The sequence below is a fragment of the Felis catus genome, chromosome D2 (assembly GCF_018350175.1).
Source record: "Felis catus isolate Fca126 chromosome D2, F.catus_Fca126_mat1.0, whole genome shotgun sequence".
Lineage (NCBI taxonomy): Eukaryota > Metazoa > Chordata > Mammalia > Carnivora > Felidae > Felis > Felis catus.
In genome coordinates this window covers 41,873,394-41,888,238 of record NC_058378.1, presented here as the reverse complement: position 1 = coordinate 41,888,238, position 14,845 = coordinate 41,873,394, and the positions used below count along the sequence as shown (strand labels likewise).

Here is a 14,845-nt window from a genome sequence, read left to right as displayed (position 1 = left end):
TACTTTCAAATACTGTGCCTTTTTATTTAAAACAGTGTAAACATAACAACTCAACACCACCAATAATTGGAAAAGACTGGTTAGGTGAACACTAATTTCCTTGAATGCCCCATGAAAATAAGGGTAAATAAAACAGACGAATCTTCAGGAGAAGTTTCAGTTCACCTCAGCAGTGGTAAAAATATTGCTTTATTCCAAATGAACATACAACACAATTTACTGTTCTTTTGGGGGCTTCCTGTGAACTGAAAAGTCTGGGCTTTGTGATTTCAACAATTTATTCTTTCCATATTAACCACAGAAGCCAATGTCTTGGTCCACAAATAGTAGACTTGCTACAAAATAAATAATAATGAGGATGATGAGAAAGCAAAGGGTAACTTTCAGTTTGATAATTGGCTTGTGTAAATAATTTAAGTACGCATGATTCAAAATAAACACACATCCTCAACTTGCCTTGTGATACTGATACCATTAATGAGCCAATAGTTGTTCCTCTCAAAAGTATTCACACCAGAAAATGATCTTGACATTGTCAAGAGTTTTAAAGGACCCCGCCATGCAAGTGACCTTGATTTAAGAACTTACTAACTGAATTTTACACTTAATGTATAAATTCAAAGTGAACAGATCTGAGAGGGAAATTTCTTTTCTGAATATTAAATTCCCTGATGTTTCAGAACAAATTTTAGCAAGCTTAATATGCACACACATGCACACACATACACACAATGAACACATGTGCATACAGCATACCTGTGCTCAAGTGAGCAAGCACATACAGACACACGCCTGTGCGCACGTGCACGCACACACACAGACACACACACACACACACACACGCACAAAGGGCACGCACACACTGAGAAATGCTCCTTTGGAGCCCCTAAACAATCTCAAAGAAAAACACTTCTTTCTATTAGCATGATTTTAGTGACACGACATTGTGATTTTTCTCGTCTCTTTGTCTATAATAATTTCACACCTCCCTCTGAGATTCTGTGCCTTCAAATTTCAGAGGAAGCTGGCACATAAGAGTAGCGAAGATTGTCCCCCAATTAGTCCTTCTATCTCCTACCCTCCCCCTTACAGAGTTTTTGTGCCATTCTTCAAAAATGAAATAGAAAACACTACATTTGTTGACAGGACATAACCTGTGATGAGGCTGTCGAGTGAATAGAAATTTAGGGGTTGGGACTGGCAAGGCAAATGGCAAGGGCCACTTGCTCACTGGCACGTCCGCCCTCAGGATACAGCTCATCTCTTTGAAACCAGGTAACTGCCAATGCTTTTTTATGAGGACACTGGTGCTGTGGGGCTAAGGGTCTGAATTACCCACATCTACTAAGAGCCAACGAGGCCGGTGTTGGGACTAACTGAAATTGTATTCAGAATTCTACCCAAAAGCTTTCGTTGTAAGCTTTATCCCTCCTGAAACGTTTCTTTCCCTTTAAAAAAATATTTTGTTAAAAAACAGTATGATATGAGGGCGATAGACTATTTGGTTTCTTCTAAGTAGATGCTCTTAAATTAATGCATATAAATAATTTGTATTTAATTTCCTCTCTTTCCTGTTGAGCAAAGCATAGAATGCACAGATTCCTCCATCTCAAGTCACTTGGTCAATGCGGAGTCTCTTTGTATTTCATTTCTTAAGACAAATTGTGCCTCTCTTTCTGATTTGGCCGTGGGACTCAGGGGGAGAAAGGCTGTGTTTTCACTTGCACTGTCCTCGGTTTCTACGCTGGCCAGTTCGTAGTCTTCTGACCGCCTGGCATCAGTCAGAATTCGGATCTGCTCCTGGACAGTTTCTAGCAATATTTTCACTTCTTGCTGTTCTGCTATAAGACAATCGCTGACTGGAATACTCACATTGACAATATCAGCAGAGTAGGAGTTTTTGCACCATTTGATGCTTTTGACTTCAGAAATCCCTGGCATTTGCATGCAGGTTTCCTCTAGACCCACTGAAGGGATGATGGGCACGGAACTGGCCCTTGTAGATGAATATCCCATCAGGTCCTTTTGATCCAAGCTATTAAAATAGGAATTTGTCTCTCTTGAAGGCAGTTGCATATTTATGGATGCATTTTGTTGGGTTTTTAAACCATTGGACGAATACCTGAAAAAGAAACCCAGTGTTACATATTCTGCTTTCGGCTGTGCTTCTTAGAGCAATATTCAGTCAACAAAGCACTTCCACATGCACCATCTCACTGAATTCTCACAGCAACCCCATGAGACGGATAATATGCTCCCAGTTAAACAGAGAAGTAAACTGAAGCTCAGATAGGTGAAGTGACTTGCCCAAGGTCACACAGAAAATAAGTGACAGACTGAGACTCAAACCCAGATCTTCTTACTTGAAGTCCAGGGATCTTTCAACACACCACAGCTGTATAGGCAGGTGGGGTATAGTCTTCCTGACCTCTATCCTAGAATACAAAGTAAATGGGGATTGAGCAGGTAAGTGTGGCCTTTCCATAGTGACAAACAGGAAACCCATAACGGCATTACTCCACTCCATCCATGTGACCACCCTCTCAGCCCTGGTTTAGTCTGTAGACTTGTGGCCACACTAGTTGGAGGCAATCAGGAAGCCCGACATCAAGCATCAAGGTACTACTGTCCTGAGTTTTACTGCTTCACACTGACTTTAGGGGGACCAAATCAATTTTCATTGGCACTCTATAGAAATGCCTCACTGTCAGACTGCTGAGCCTACAAATGGGAATGGAGGCATATGATTCCTCTCTGGGGATGAACGTGAAGTGAGATCCATTAGACAGATTATAGACCAGCTTTCTTCACATGGTTTCTGGAGCCAATTTAGGTATTATGTTGGTGCAGGGCAACAGCTTGACAAGAATGCCAACGTGCCATTCCAAGTCCTTTGAATAATATGCCAGAATCTGGCTAGTCCCCTAATTGCCTGTTCACAGCTAGTGAATTTTCCAGTGCCAGAAAGTGGGGGCAGGTATGTTGTAGATTCACAGAAATGTGGTCTGGGATCTTGAACAGTAGTCTCAATTCTCTTGGTTTATTTGTCCTTAATTTAAATGTTAAATTAAACATTAAAATTTAAGCATAATCTAAACATATCCACCCTTTATATAATAAATCTTATTCCCCTTGTCTTACACCACAATGTAAATAAAAATCATGTTTATAAATGGAAAGAATAATTGCAATGAAGTGTCTTGCATACTAAACAGAGGTCTTTATTGTAAGGACACAAGTTAGAGCAACTCAGAAATCTGTCTCTCCACCAGACAGTGAAAATACATGAGGAACACATTTAGGTGTCTTTGCAGCTCCATCCTCTTTTACTATGCCTAATACAGACTTGGCAATCAATAAATCCTGATCAAAGGGATGCATGAATACATGAACAAACCTTCAAGGTAAATGCTCCCTTTATATCCCAGTTAATGTCCATTTCAAACATAATAACAGCTGACATTTGCAAAATGTTTTTAAAAAGCATGCTTATGTCTAATTACCTCATTTAATTTTTTAAAACATGGGTTTATTTATTATTATTACCATGCAGTGATGAATAAATAAACTAAATTAAGGGGCACTCAAATGACTTTCCTCAAATTATACCTTTGGTAAGAGGCAGAGGAACAAGTTAATCCTAAATTGTCTTATTGAAATTCTTCCTAGCAAAGCCAGAAATGAGTGGGCATCCCACGATGCACTAGAACACCTTTTTAGGGATGTATAATCTTTCTTACAATTACGATCTAATTGTATAGCCATGTACAAGGCAATTCCCTGGGTGGTCTTATTCCTTTCACATAAGTGTTATATGGCTGAAACTCTGACCCTAAAGTTTCTGATCCATGACTTAATTTCAACAAGAAAAAAGGGGGCAGATTTCAGGGCTTTGTGTTCTGTCCTCAGCGCCATCCTGTTAGCATCATTAATACGTATGAAGATATAGAATGTCTGCTTATTGCATTCACAGAGCCAAGAAATAGAATTGAGATACAGTTGTATTCCATATAGATAATCTTCTGGATATATCAATGGGTAGAATCTAACAGGTTGAAATGTGATGGTGATAGGTGCAAATTCTTATACCCGCATCTAAACATTGCTTGTTAAACTTGTTGAGTAAAGGCATAAATATCTCAGAGGATTTTAGTAAACTGTAGCTTCATGACTACGTTGGCATGACGATGAAATAATCAAAGGCACTTTGAGCCAAACTGGGGCAGCCTTCTAAATTAAGGACTTAGGTGAAAAAGAGGAATTGCAATTGACTTATGTGTCACCTCACAAGTCAGGTATGGGACACATGGCTGGCAATAACTGAAATCTAGAATGTTACCATAACATGGAGATGGCACCACAAACAATTAGAACTTTCCAAAAATGTAGATCTGACATGATTTTAAGTCCCAACACCATTACAAGCTCTGGAATCTTAAATCAATGGTAGTCGCACTTTAATTTCTTTCATTAATTAAAGGAGGTGGGAATCCCTAGGGGGATTCCTCTGGAGACTACCTGAAGTAATGCCCCTGGGCTATTCAGCCAGATCCACACTATTCAATCCTCTCTTCCTTTTCAGAGTTGCTGTGAGGGTCCCAGGGCTGTTATTTGAGAGAAGCTACACTACTCTCCAGAAGTTTAAGCAAGAGCGAAATTTCTAACGTGATTCTGGATCAGAAGACACTTCAGAGTTCTGTGTTCCTTAAGAGTCACAGACTCTTTCAGTTTTGATCCATGAGCTTGTCATTCATTGACTATAAAATACTAGTTTGAGTCGCCCTTCCTCAGATCCCTCACCAAAGAAATCACAGTGCATTTCATTTGTAACTACGTGAGCCAAAGCATCCTTTTAAAGGTGAAAAAATCCAACAGTTAGTCACTTGGTTTGATTCCCAGGGGTTCGGAAGCCAGGCCAAGGAATCTGTGTTTCTGTAGGGGACTCCAAGCCCTGGTTCCTGAAGCACATGGCATGAGAAGCAACTGGCGAAACTGAAGAAACCCACTTCTCCCTCCAGGGCCATACACTTAAGAGATTCCATGTACACATCATCCATGAATGTGATTTTCTGCACATTTCTTGCTTGGTTCGGTGGTTCATTTAGTCAGAAATGCTAAGTATTCAACCTCAGTTCTTTTACGTGGGATATGCTACCTTGCGTTAGTCATTTAAACTCTGCTATCCTTAGTGTGTTCAGTTTTAAAATTCCCGAAGGATAACTTAAGTCTGTCAAGTTGCTAGCTAAGTGAGGTGGGTACGCAGTACAGTTTGGCTCCTTCTACTTTGAAGGTGGTGATTCAAGTTTTGTGATTCCATTTCTTTCTCTCTAGCATATGAATACATTAGTTTGATTTGCCTGACAAAGACTAGTTCAAAGCTCTGTAAGCCATTGCCATGGTCGTCAGGGGTCCATTGATGGGGGCAGAGAGGGGGAGGGAAGCTCCTGAAGAATGTCCTCTCCACCTCATTCCTTCATCAGGCTTCCCTAAGAAATGTGCTGGGTTCAAGCAGGGCTGAAGTACCAAGGAGGGAAGTCATATATACCAGGAGTCTTAACTAGCAGACAGTGCCCACACACTTGATAAACAAGCAGCAGATGGCTGATAGCTCTTGTAAATTCATTCACTCCCCCTCTGGGCTAGGGCCAGATTTGAAGAGGGCCTTTAGCTGTGAAATTCTATTACCAATCCCATTTCCAGTCCAGAGAGACGGTCAGTCCCCCAGGAGTGGAAAATAGCTGTTTTCAAGAACTGAGAATAAGATTGCTCCCTGAGATTCATTGTGCTGAGCATACAGTGACTTAGAGTCACCATTTATCAACATCGGGCGCATATCACACACAGGAAAATACATGTGGCCAGCCAGCTGGAGAGAATATTCCAAACCCAATGATGATTGAACCAAAACAAAACTACCACTATGCAGACAGTAAGTGTAAGTCTCCCAGGAGGTGGAAGACAAAGCAATACCTGAACTTGTGTGGAAATCTCTGAAGATTCGTGTATGTATGTTTTGAGCCTGTGCCTGGCACAGGCTCAGAGCATCCTTATACCCGGGACATATGGGATGATAGCTGTAACAGTGATAAATGGAAAGAAAGACACCACAGGTTGGGTTCTGTCTCTACCCTAAAAAATCTCTGAACTTGATTTCCCCTCACTTGTTCTCATTCTTAAGTAACAAACGTTATTAGTGACTTAAAAATCACTACCAGTGATAAGTGATTCAAGAGGAAAAGTAATTATGAAACATGATTAATTATAATTATAGGCTAAATGCAAGCTCCCTTTCCAGATATAAGGCAAAGAGAAATGCAAACTGCTTCTTGACTTGCATTACACATTTTGGACAACTCGGCTGTTATGTTGAATTTGCAACTGTCACCCCAGATCTGTACCAAATGTATTTTACAGTTCATTGGGAATTACTTCAAAATTACAAATGTCTTCCCAAGGAAATCTGTTGCTGAGTTTGTTCAGACAAGGCACTCCTTTATGTGTATCTTGCCGAGAAGAAAAGGCTCTCTGATAGAAGTCTCCTACCTGCTTTGGCCTTCAGTTTGATATGGACAGCCTGGAAAGATCAGCCAGTCCGAAGCAGCATAGAAACCTGGTCTGCCTTATCCAGAGTGATACAAACTAGATACAATAAGAACCTGGCTTGAGTGAGGGAACGGATTCCTGAAATTTCTGGAATGAACCCTGATTGCATGACTTTTGAAATTAATAATTCTAGAGCAGTTCCTGTGACAATAAATGCTAGTACTACTTTTCTGCTTATGTGTCAGGTACAAGCCCTCTACACATGTAATGTTTAAAAATCTGTCCAACAACCCATAGGAAGGCTGGTACGATTTTGCTCAATGTATAGATGAGAAAACTTAAGCTTGAAAGATAAAATTTTTTCAAGGATGAGATTTAAAATCCAGTAAGTTTAAGTAAGGGCTACCATGTTTGACTGAACAATTTATGCCAATTAGGTGAATGGGGGCTAAAATTCATCCTCCTCCACTCACCATGCTATGAACCCTATGAGGTCAGTGTCCACTCGGAGGAAAGGGCACCTTTTGCACTGCAAGAATGAGTAGTAAGCCATGGTATCTGAAGCCCATCTTTCCACACCTACACCATAAATGAACCTAGAGATCTGAGTTCAGCAGGTTGTGCTTTGACAATATGCTGCCAACTTTGAGTGAGACACACTCAAGAATTCTCTGGATGGAAGCACATACTATATATAAATACATTACAGGTTACTGTAATGGAGTATTGCCCGACAATGTTGATTAGAGAATTAACTATTTTTTTTTCAAACCTAAGAATGAAGGAATACATTAATCCTCTTAAGAAATCTCTATTTTTTTAAATCAAAGACAAATTTCCAGTTGTTTTAGCAACTATATAACATGTGTCTAGATATCTATACACTTACTTGCTCCCAGTGTTATTTTTCTAACATTTCCCTAATATCTATTTTAGTTGTACCTATTCTTTTAAGTTAGATTACCTTTTATGGAACAAATATGGAAGTAAGCATAAATAGACAATTAATGACAAAATCAATCAATATAACCCCAAGGAACACAATAACTCAGTTTAAAGTTAGAGCATTAATGATACCCTCCCTAAATTCCATTGCTTTTAAGACCTACCCTTGACAAGGTATCATATCCTGGTCCGGGATCCTTGATTCCTCAAGTTGCTGATATGCTGGTCCCACGATGCCACCCAGCCTACTTCGGGGCGAGGGGGGTGTCCTCCTGAAGGCATTCCTATGGAGCATACCACTCCTTTGCCCTGGGCTGCAGCAAGAGGAGAGACTCCTGCTGGGATGAAAGAAAACCAACATAGCGATAACCTTACAGGTGGCTGCTCAAACTTTTCTGACACTGCTTTTTCACCCCAGACACTCAAAATTCTAGGCTCCATTCATGACTGTAGAATATCTGCTAGGAGGAGATAAGAAGTTGGTGAATCCATTCACCCTCGCAGAAACTGAGACAAAGAGAAGTTCCCATGTTTCTGGCTTTCTAGTTTGAAGTACAATGGACTAAAACAATTGCAGCTTTCCAGCCAAAGATAAGAGGTGGGCTTAAGGAGTTCTCAAGCTCCTGATTCTCAGCCACCCTCCTTATCCAGGATATAGTAGCTGCCTCTCTAATAAAAATAAAAATGGCTTTGTTATTAGACACTGACAAAAATTAAACACAGGAACCCTCAAAGGGATTCACAGGGAAAAGTTCACAGGGAAAAGTGTTAATGGTAGAATAAGTAAACCTCACTTGAGTTGGCATTGTTTCTTTACCATATGTGCTAAATTCCCAGTTCACTACCTCAGATTCTCCTCAATCTTGAGAAACTACATTGGTTTTCTTTTGAACTGGCTTTTAATAAACATCTGATTACATATTTTATTTGACTCATACATCCAAATACCCAAATAGCCACGTTTTCAGACGCCTTCAAAGGGCAAAAGGCATAAATGGGATATATCTTACGTGAGGTTCCTACATAGATCATGCTAAACAAAAGCACTAGACTCTATAAAAATCAGTGGCTAATTTGACCAGTTATGTATCCCATACCCTTTCCCATCGCCACCCCCACTGAATTTACCCTGCAACCATGGGGACAGTAAGAGAAACTCTGTTGTAGACATTTCATGAGGTGCCAGTTTATGTGGTCAAACTGGTTCTGCAGTGTTCAGATAGTAAGTGAACTTAGAATTTCTTGCTGCATTCTCATTTAACTCTAAACAAAACAAAACAAAACAAAAAAAGCCCTTCTAAAAATACCAGTAAAACCCTACAGAAAAAGATGAAAAATATTTTCAAACTTTCAGCAAACCTATCAAGTTCTAAAGGGACCAGCCTCCCAAAGTAATTTTACCCATATCACTACATGATTTGGAGTTCTGTAACTTTCCGTCCAGCAACGTTACTGTTAGTTCTACTTAACAGATACAAAACAAAACATCTCAAATATTATTTGAGATCAGAGTTTGAGATCTGACATTTGAGTCCCCATCGACCCTTTCCTAGTTTAGGCAAGGTGACTGATCAAAGTTGACACTCTTCAAGCCAACATTAGCTTCCTGAGTTTGTGCAAATACCAGGTCATACCTTGCAACATATTATACCTTCATTCGTTATCATAATATTTCCTATATGTTGACAGCATGGGACCTCTAGTTAGGTCTCCAAGCCAACAAGTTCAAAGAGTTATAATAGCTATTTCCCCCCTCCCTTCCGGCCTCTATCTGTATTATCCACAAGCTATTATGGAGTCCATGGGGTACTTAGGCTGTGGCACTGGAATTAGCTGCATCTGGAGGTCATCTCAGGTCTGTGCATTACCAGCAGTGTGATACTGGGGGAGGAATTTCTACCAGAATTTTGAAGGGAAAGAGATGGCACTCTAATTTGGATCATTTGGGGAGATTTTACAACTTACAGACATGTCTTCAGTGTGTAAGTGGTGGGGAGGAGCCAACATGGGGTACATTCTGTATGTCCGGGCAAGTAACAACGGGAAGCTGTTACTATCCCTATAACTGAAGGGACAAAGGGAGGGGGGACTACCCGAATGGACAGAGAAGGAGAGTTCTAAGGAGAGGGCCACTTTGCAGGCACTGTGGCCCAGGAAGAGGGACCAGGGATGCAGCTGAGGGAACCAATCAGTGAGGGAGGGTGAATAAGGGCCGGGGCTGCTGTACCCTTCCACTCTCCCATCTCTTGTCTGTGCCTCAAATCAAGCCAGTAGAAGCCAGAGGACAAGGGAAACTGCTGCTCTTTCAGGGCACAGGACAAGGCAAAAAAAAGTAAAAAATAGATATGGGTAGGAGAGGTGCAAAAGAAGGGTATCAGCATCATGCTTAAGTATTTTCATAAGACTGCTATAGGGCTAAAAGAGAGAAATTATACAACGTGTTTAGCATGGAGCCTGGTGCGTAGTAGGTGCTTAAGCCATGAGTTCTCCTGATCTCTCCACCACAAGTGACAACTCAAAGGCTCGTACTAATCACTGAAAACCCTGGTCTTATTTCACTCTAAAAAAAAATCTGCACATGTGCTCTCTATCAAAGAGTTATATTGCTAAAATATAATGTAGTATGTATGCCATGGCATAATAGATTTTTCTTTAAGAAGAAAGAGGATTTTTTTTCCTTTGAACTAAACATGAGAAATAATGGCTTTGAATTAATAGCTTTGTTATGAGTTATCCAAATAAGTCATATTTGCAGTGCACAAAAAGAAATTAATTATGCAGAGCCAGCCAAACTGTCACAACAACAATGTCTTCCAGTATGAACTAGTGACCCATCTTAAAAAACAGTTCCTCACCTATTGATCAATCAACTGTTCAAGCCTTCTAACCCAGTGGCTTTTGGGAAGTTATAGAGCAGTTTGCAGGATATATAAATCAGTGACCAGGTTATCAATCATGAAAATGTTTAAGTCTACTGCATGTTTTACAAAACAAAAGCTATGATATATTAAACTATAATTTACAAAGTTCTAAAAGCGCTTTATAAATCAACCCTCGCCTATCTATCAGGACACAATGTATGACAACAAATACTGCAGTGCCATTGAACCAAACAAAAAGGAACACTTCTTAAAGATGACCTTATTTAATTTGTGAGTCTTTCCTAGAAATATAGTAGAAGCCAAGTTGAAGATGAGAGTATGCCAACAGACAAGGAGTAGGGGTAGGGTATTTGCAGCTCAAGTACATTAGAAACTGTAATTCTTTTTTTTTTTTAGAAACTGTAATTCTTTTTCATTTCAACTTTAAAACATTGATGGCATCATATAGTACTAGAGTAATATTATACATAATTATTTTACTCAGCTGGCTGGAACACCACTTCAACATGTATTATAATCAGCAGGAGAAATGTTGTTTTGGAGAAAATATACATCTTATAAAAGGCTGGTAATTTTGGACTTATTTTTCTAATTAAAGAACTTCCATTAGATCCAGTGAACTAAAATGCTCTTTTAACAGGCAAATATCTGTAAATGCCTCAATTGATATAAGCCAGAACTGGTGGTTAATAAAAGCAATTATCCAATAGCCAAACATATTGCAATTCCAAGTTGAAAATATTTAAACCATTAAAAAAAAACTTAGCACAACTTTGGTATTTCAGTATCTACTCTTGTAGAATAAGAAAAAAAAATCACCATCCAATAATGTGGATTAGTATTGAGAGTGAAAAACTCTCAGTAAATGTCGTCAGCTTCAAGAAAAATCCTTTTTTAGGGGACTCATTGAGAGTCAAGGAAGAAGATAGTTTCCTTGTATAATGCGTGTTTCTGTCATGGAGGTTTTCAAAACATTGGCTAGATATGTGAAAACTAAGGGTCAACAATATTTATCTGTCATTGATGGGAACAATTTTTTTTTAGGTTCTTTTTAAATGTATACTTGATATGCAATGTTATATCGATTTCAGGAATACAACATAGTGATTCGACAATTCTATACATTACTCAATGCTCACCACAATAAATCAATATTATTTTTTTATCTTATCCTTTTCTTAAATCTTTTCATATATGTTTTAAAAAATTTTTAAATACCATACTTCTCACTAAGAAAAGGATTCTTAAATCATTCCACAACGTTCACAAAGACTTTGGCTGTAGATTCAGTTGCATGTAAACATAGCATTAGTCCCAAACTTGGGCATTTGGTATGGAACAAAGACTTTCCATTTTCAGATTCTTGTATGTAAAATGCAGCATGTGACTGGAAGATGCTGAAGAACTTGTTTGGCTTCAGAATGTTATACAATTGATAAGAGAATTTTATTTTGGGCTTTCTCCCCCAAACAGCCCGATTTCTATGGTCAGCTTGCAAAAGAGTGCCACCCCATTGGTAACAGATCTTACAAACCCAAGGTTAAGATCTGCCAAGCTTCCTCTCCCTGAAAAGTTTTCCTTGTGTGAGAACCATGTTAGAAGACCTGGAGGGTGTCACATCAGCTACCTAGGGAAGAATTAGTCATTAAATTTGCAGATGGTGATAAGGCAGGCTAGGAAAAGTCATGTTTTTAATAGTTTTTCAGAATGCAATTGTTTCATTCACTGGTCTATGTCTGCAGCTTTGATGGGTGTTGTTAATAATTCCTTCAGGCTTCTTATAGGGACACTGCTGCCTGCTGTTATCTTTGGTTTACTTGCTGTGAGCTGTTTGAGCATCCACTCCATGGAGAACTATAGGGGAAGCAAGAACAATCATCTCTTCTGAATAAGATTGCCATTCCTTGGCATGTGTTGTCCAGCATAATATATAGTGTGAACGTGCCCATTCCCACCATGAGTAACTACCTGTACCTGTGGTGTTTGACAGATTGGCTTCCTCTGTCAGGAGAAGGGACCTCTGGGAATGACTGGGGGCCGGCAAAACTTGACTCCATCATTTTCTCCAATGCAGTCACTGGATGCCTTTCCGCCTTTGAATACTGTGGGAAACCACATGCACAGAGTTGAGCTGGAGGATAAGTTGTGAGAGGAGGGTCTATCACACCATAGCTAGATATGAAAAAGTTGCCGAACTTGCCAGTAACTTGTCCACTGGGCACCTGAGCAGGAGAATGATAGAGAAATCATTTGCACCCCATTTCTCACACACTGAGTAGTCTCTGCCCTCCCTCCAAACATTCTGTGCTTAGATAAAGGTCCATCCTGGAGGGTTCTTCACTTAGAATTTTAAATATGTCTTCTCATTTCAATCTACACCCATGGCACACTGTGCCTGACAGGCAAGAACACAAGTATTTTTTATTCAGTGTACATTTTATACGCACAAAAAATTAACTAGTACCTGGACTACTAGTAGTAGGGATTCAATAAATGCTGATTGAGTGAACCCCAGAAAATTCTCAGAATTATGGAAAATATTGATTCAGAGTTTCTGTCCACCAACCTCCACCATTCCCCTCCTTCAGCATTTACCAAGTAATTACTGTGTTTAACAAGAGAAATTTGTAAGCATTTCACTCTTTATTAAGCCTTGGTTTCACCTTTGACATACAAGGCTCAGGAGACTTTCAGAAAACCTATAGAGGTGACACATTAAGAAAAACTTTGTCCCAAGGAAAGCATCACATGGCATCTCAACCAGGCAGCAAGTTGTCAAGTTTAATACTCTCTGGACACACAGCATTTGAACAAGCAACAAAGGCTAGTGAGTTTCTTTTCCAGAAACTCCACATAAAAACTATCCCAAGAAATGACATTTTTAGAGTGCTAACCAATCCAGGGAAAATTTCAAAGTCTGTATATTCATATCTAATGTATGAACAAGAATTTCAAAGAACAATTAACACAGATGTGCAATATACATATGAAAAGGTATACAACTGCACATATTTTGTAAAGGGATAAAATTCAGAATAGAGAAATTAAATTTCAAGAAGATCTAGTAAAGTTACAGATCCAAGAAAAGTAGACCTGGTACAAATATGTTGGGGTACAAATTTTCAATATGTTCCAAAATATTGAATGTACACACTCTTTGATCCAGAATATTACTCCTAGGACTTATCATTATTAGTAAAATTATAAAAGTTCAAAATGATATCATCACTGCCGTATGTCAGTGGTACAATTTTTCCTTTTTTAAAGTGTATTTATTTTCTTTATTTTTTAAGTGTATTTATTTATTTTGAGAGAGAAGGGAGGGCTAGAGTAGGGGTATAGAGAGAGGAGAGAGAGAATCCCAAGCAGCTTGTTAGCACAGAGCCTGGTTGTGGGGCTTGATTTCATGAACCATGAGACCATGACCTGAGCCGAAATCAAAGTTGGATGCTTAATGACTGAGCCGCCCAGGTGCCCCATTTTTCTTTCTTTCTTTTTTGGTTTTTTTTGTGTGTGTGTGCAATTTTTAATAACAAAACAGAAAACAACCACAAACACAGTTAGAAACAATAAAAGTACCCACAAATAAAAACGATACAACTATTGAAAAGAATAAAATCAAGGTATAAAAAAGTATGCCTAGGGGCACCTGGGTCACTCAGTTGATTAAGTATCTGACTTCGGCTCAGGTTATGATCTTGTGGTTCATGAGTTCGAGCCCTGTGTTGGGCTCTATGCTGACAGCTCAGAGCCTGGAGCCTGCTTCAGATTCTGTGTCTCCTCCTCTCTCTGCCCCTCCCCAGTCATGCTTTGTCTCTCTCTTTTTTTCAAAAATAAACATTAAAAAAAGTTCGTATAATATGAAGGCATTTGCATAAATAAGGAAAATGCAGCAGATACACACATGTTGTAAGTGTGTATCTATCTATCAATCTATATATATACACATATGTGTATGTATATATAGAAACACACACATATATTTAGCTTTATGTATATATGTGTGTGTGTGTGTGTATATATGTATACATACATGAAAACATATATAGATTTTGTATGTGCATATATATTTCTGTGTGTGTTTGCATGTCTGTGTGTTTCCCATGCAACCACACAGGACACAGATGAAATAAAAAAAGGAAAATACACTATGAACTGGATGTTTTCCTTGGGGAAAAGTGTGTCAGTGGATATGGGCTATTGAGACTAGGCAAAATGTCAAGGTTATGTAACTAAACTTAAGATGGCAATCTCTAAATGTTTGCTTTTTTAAGTACTTCCAAAACAAACCACATAGTGGCAGTAATAACCATGTCTTGATGCATAATCTACAAAATGGATTTAGAGAAGTTGGTCAGACTTTTTGCAAAATGGAGTAAGTTGACACAGAATAAAAAGAAGATATGGAAGTAATTTGGAAAAGATGGTTATTGTCAATAATCCAAAATTTTAAAGATCCAAAAATGATGTAAATA

At 38.9% G+C, this 14,845-nt stretch overlaps 1 protein-coding gene across 10 annotated transcripts in view; it reads right to left on the bottom strand.

Moving 5' to 3' along the window:
- NRG3 (neuregulin 3) overlaps positions 1-14,845 on the bottom strand; it is a 1,060,361-nt gene continuing 1,045,516 nt past the window's right edge. For 2 of the 10 annotated variants that reach the window (XM_023240617.2, XM_023240618.2), the window contains exons 7-10: positions 12,339-12,472; positions 7,653-7,826; positions 2,364-2,435; positions 1-2,122 (exon numbers count right to left, since the gene is read on the bottom strand). In XM_023240617.2, coding sequence (XP_023096385.2) covers positions 1,615-2,122; positions 2,364-2,435; positions 7,653-7,826; positions 12,339-12,472 — 888 coding nt within the window. In that variant the 3' untranslated portion in view covers positions 1-1,614. The remainder of the gene's footprint in view (positions 2,123-2,363; positions 2,436-7,652; positions 7,827-12,338; positions 12,473-14,845) is intronic. The other 8 variants (XM_023240622.2, XM_045041009.1, XM_023240623.2 and 5 more) reach the window with 6 other exon arrangements.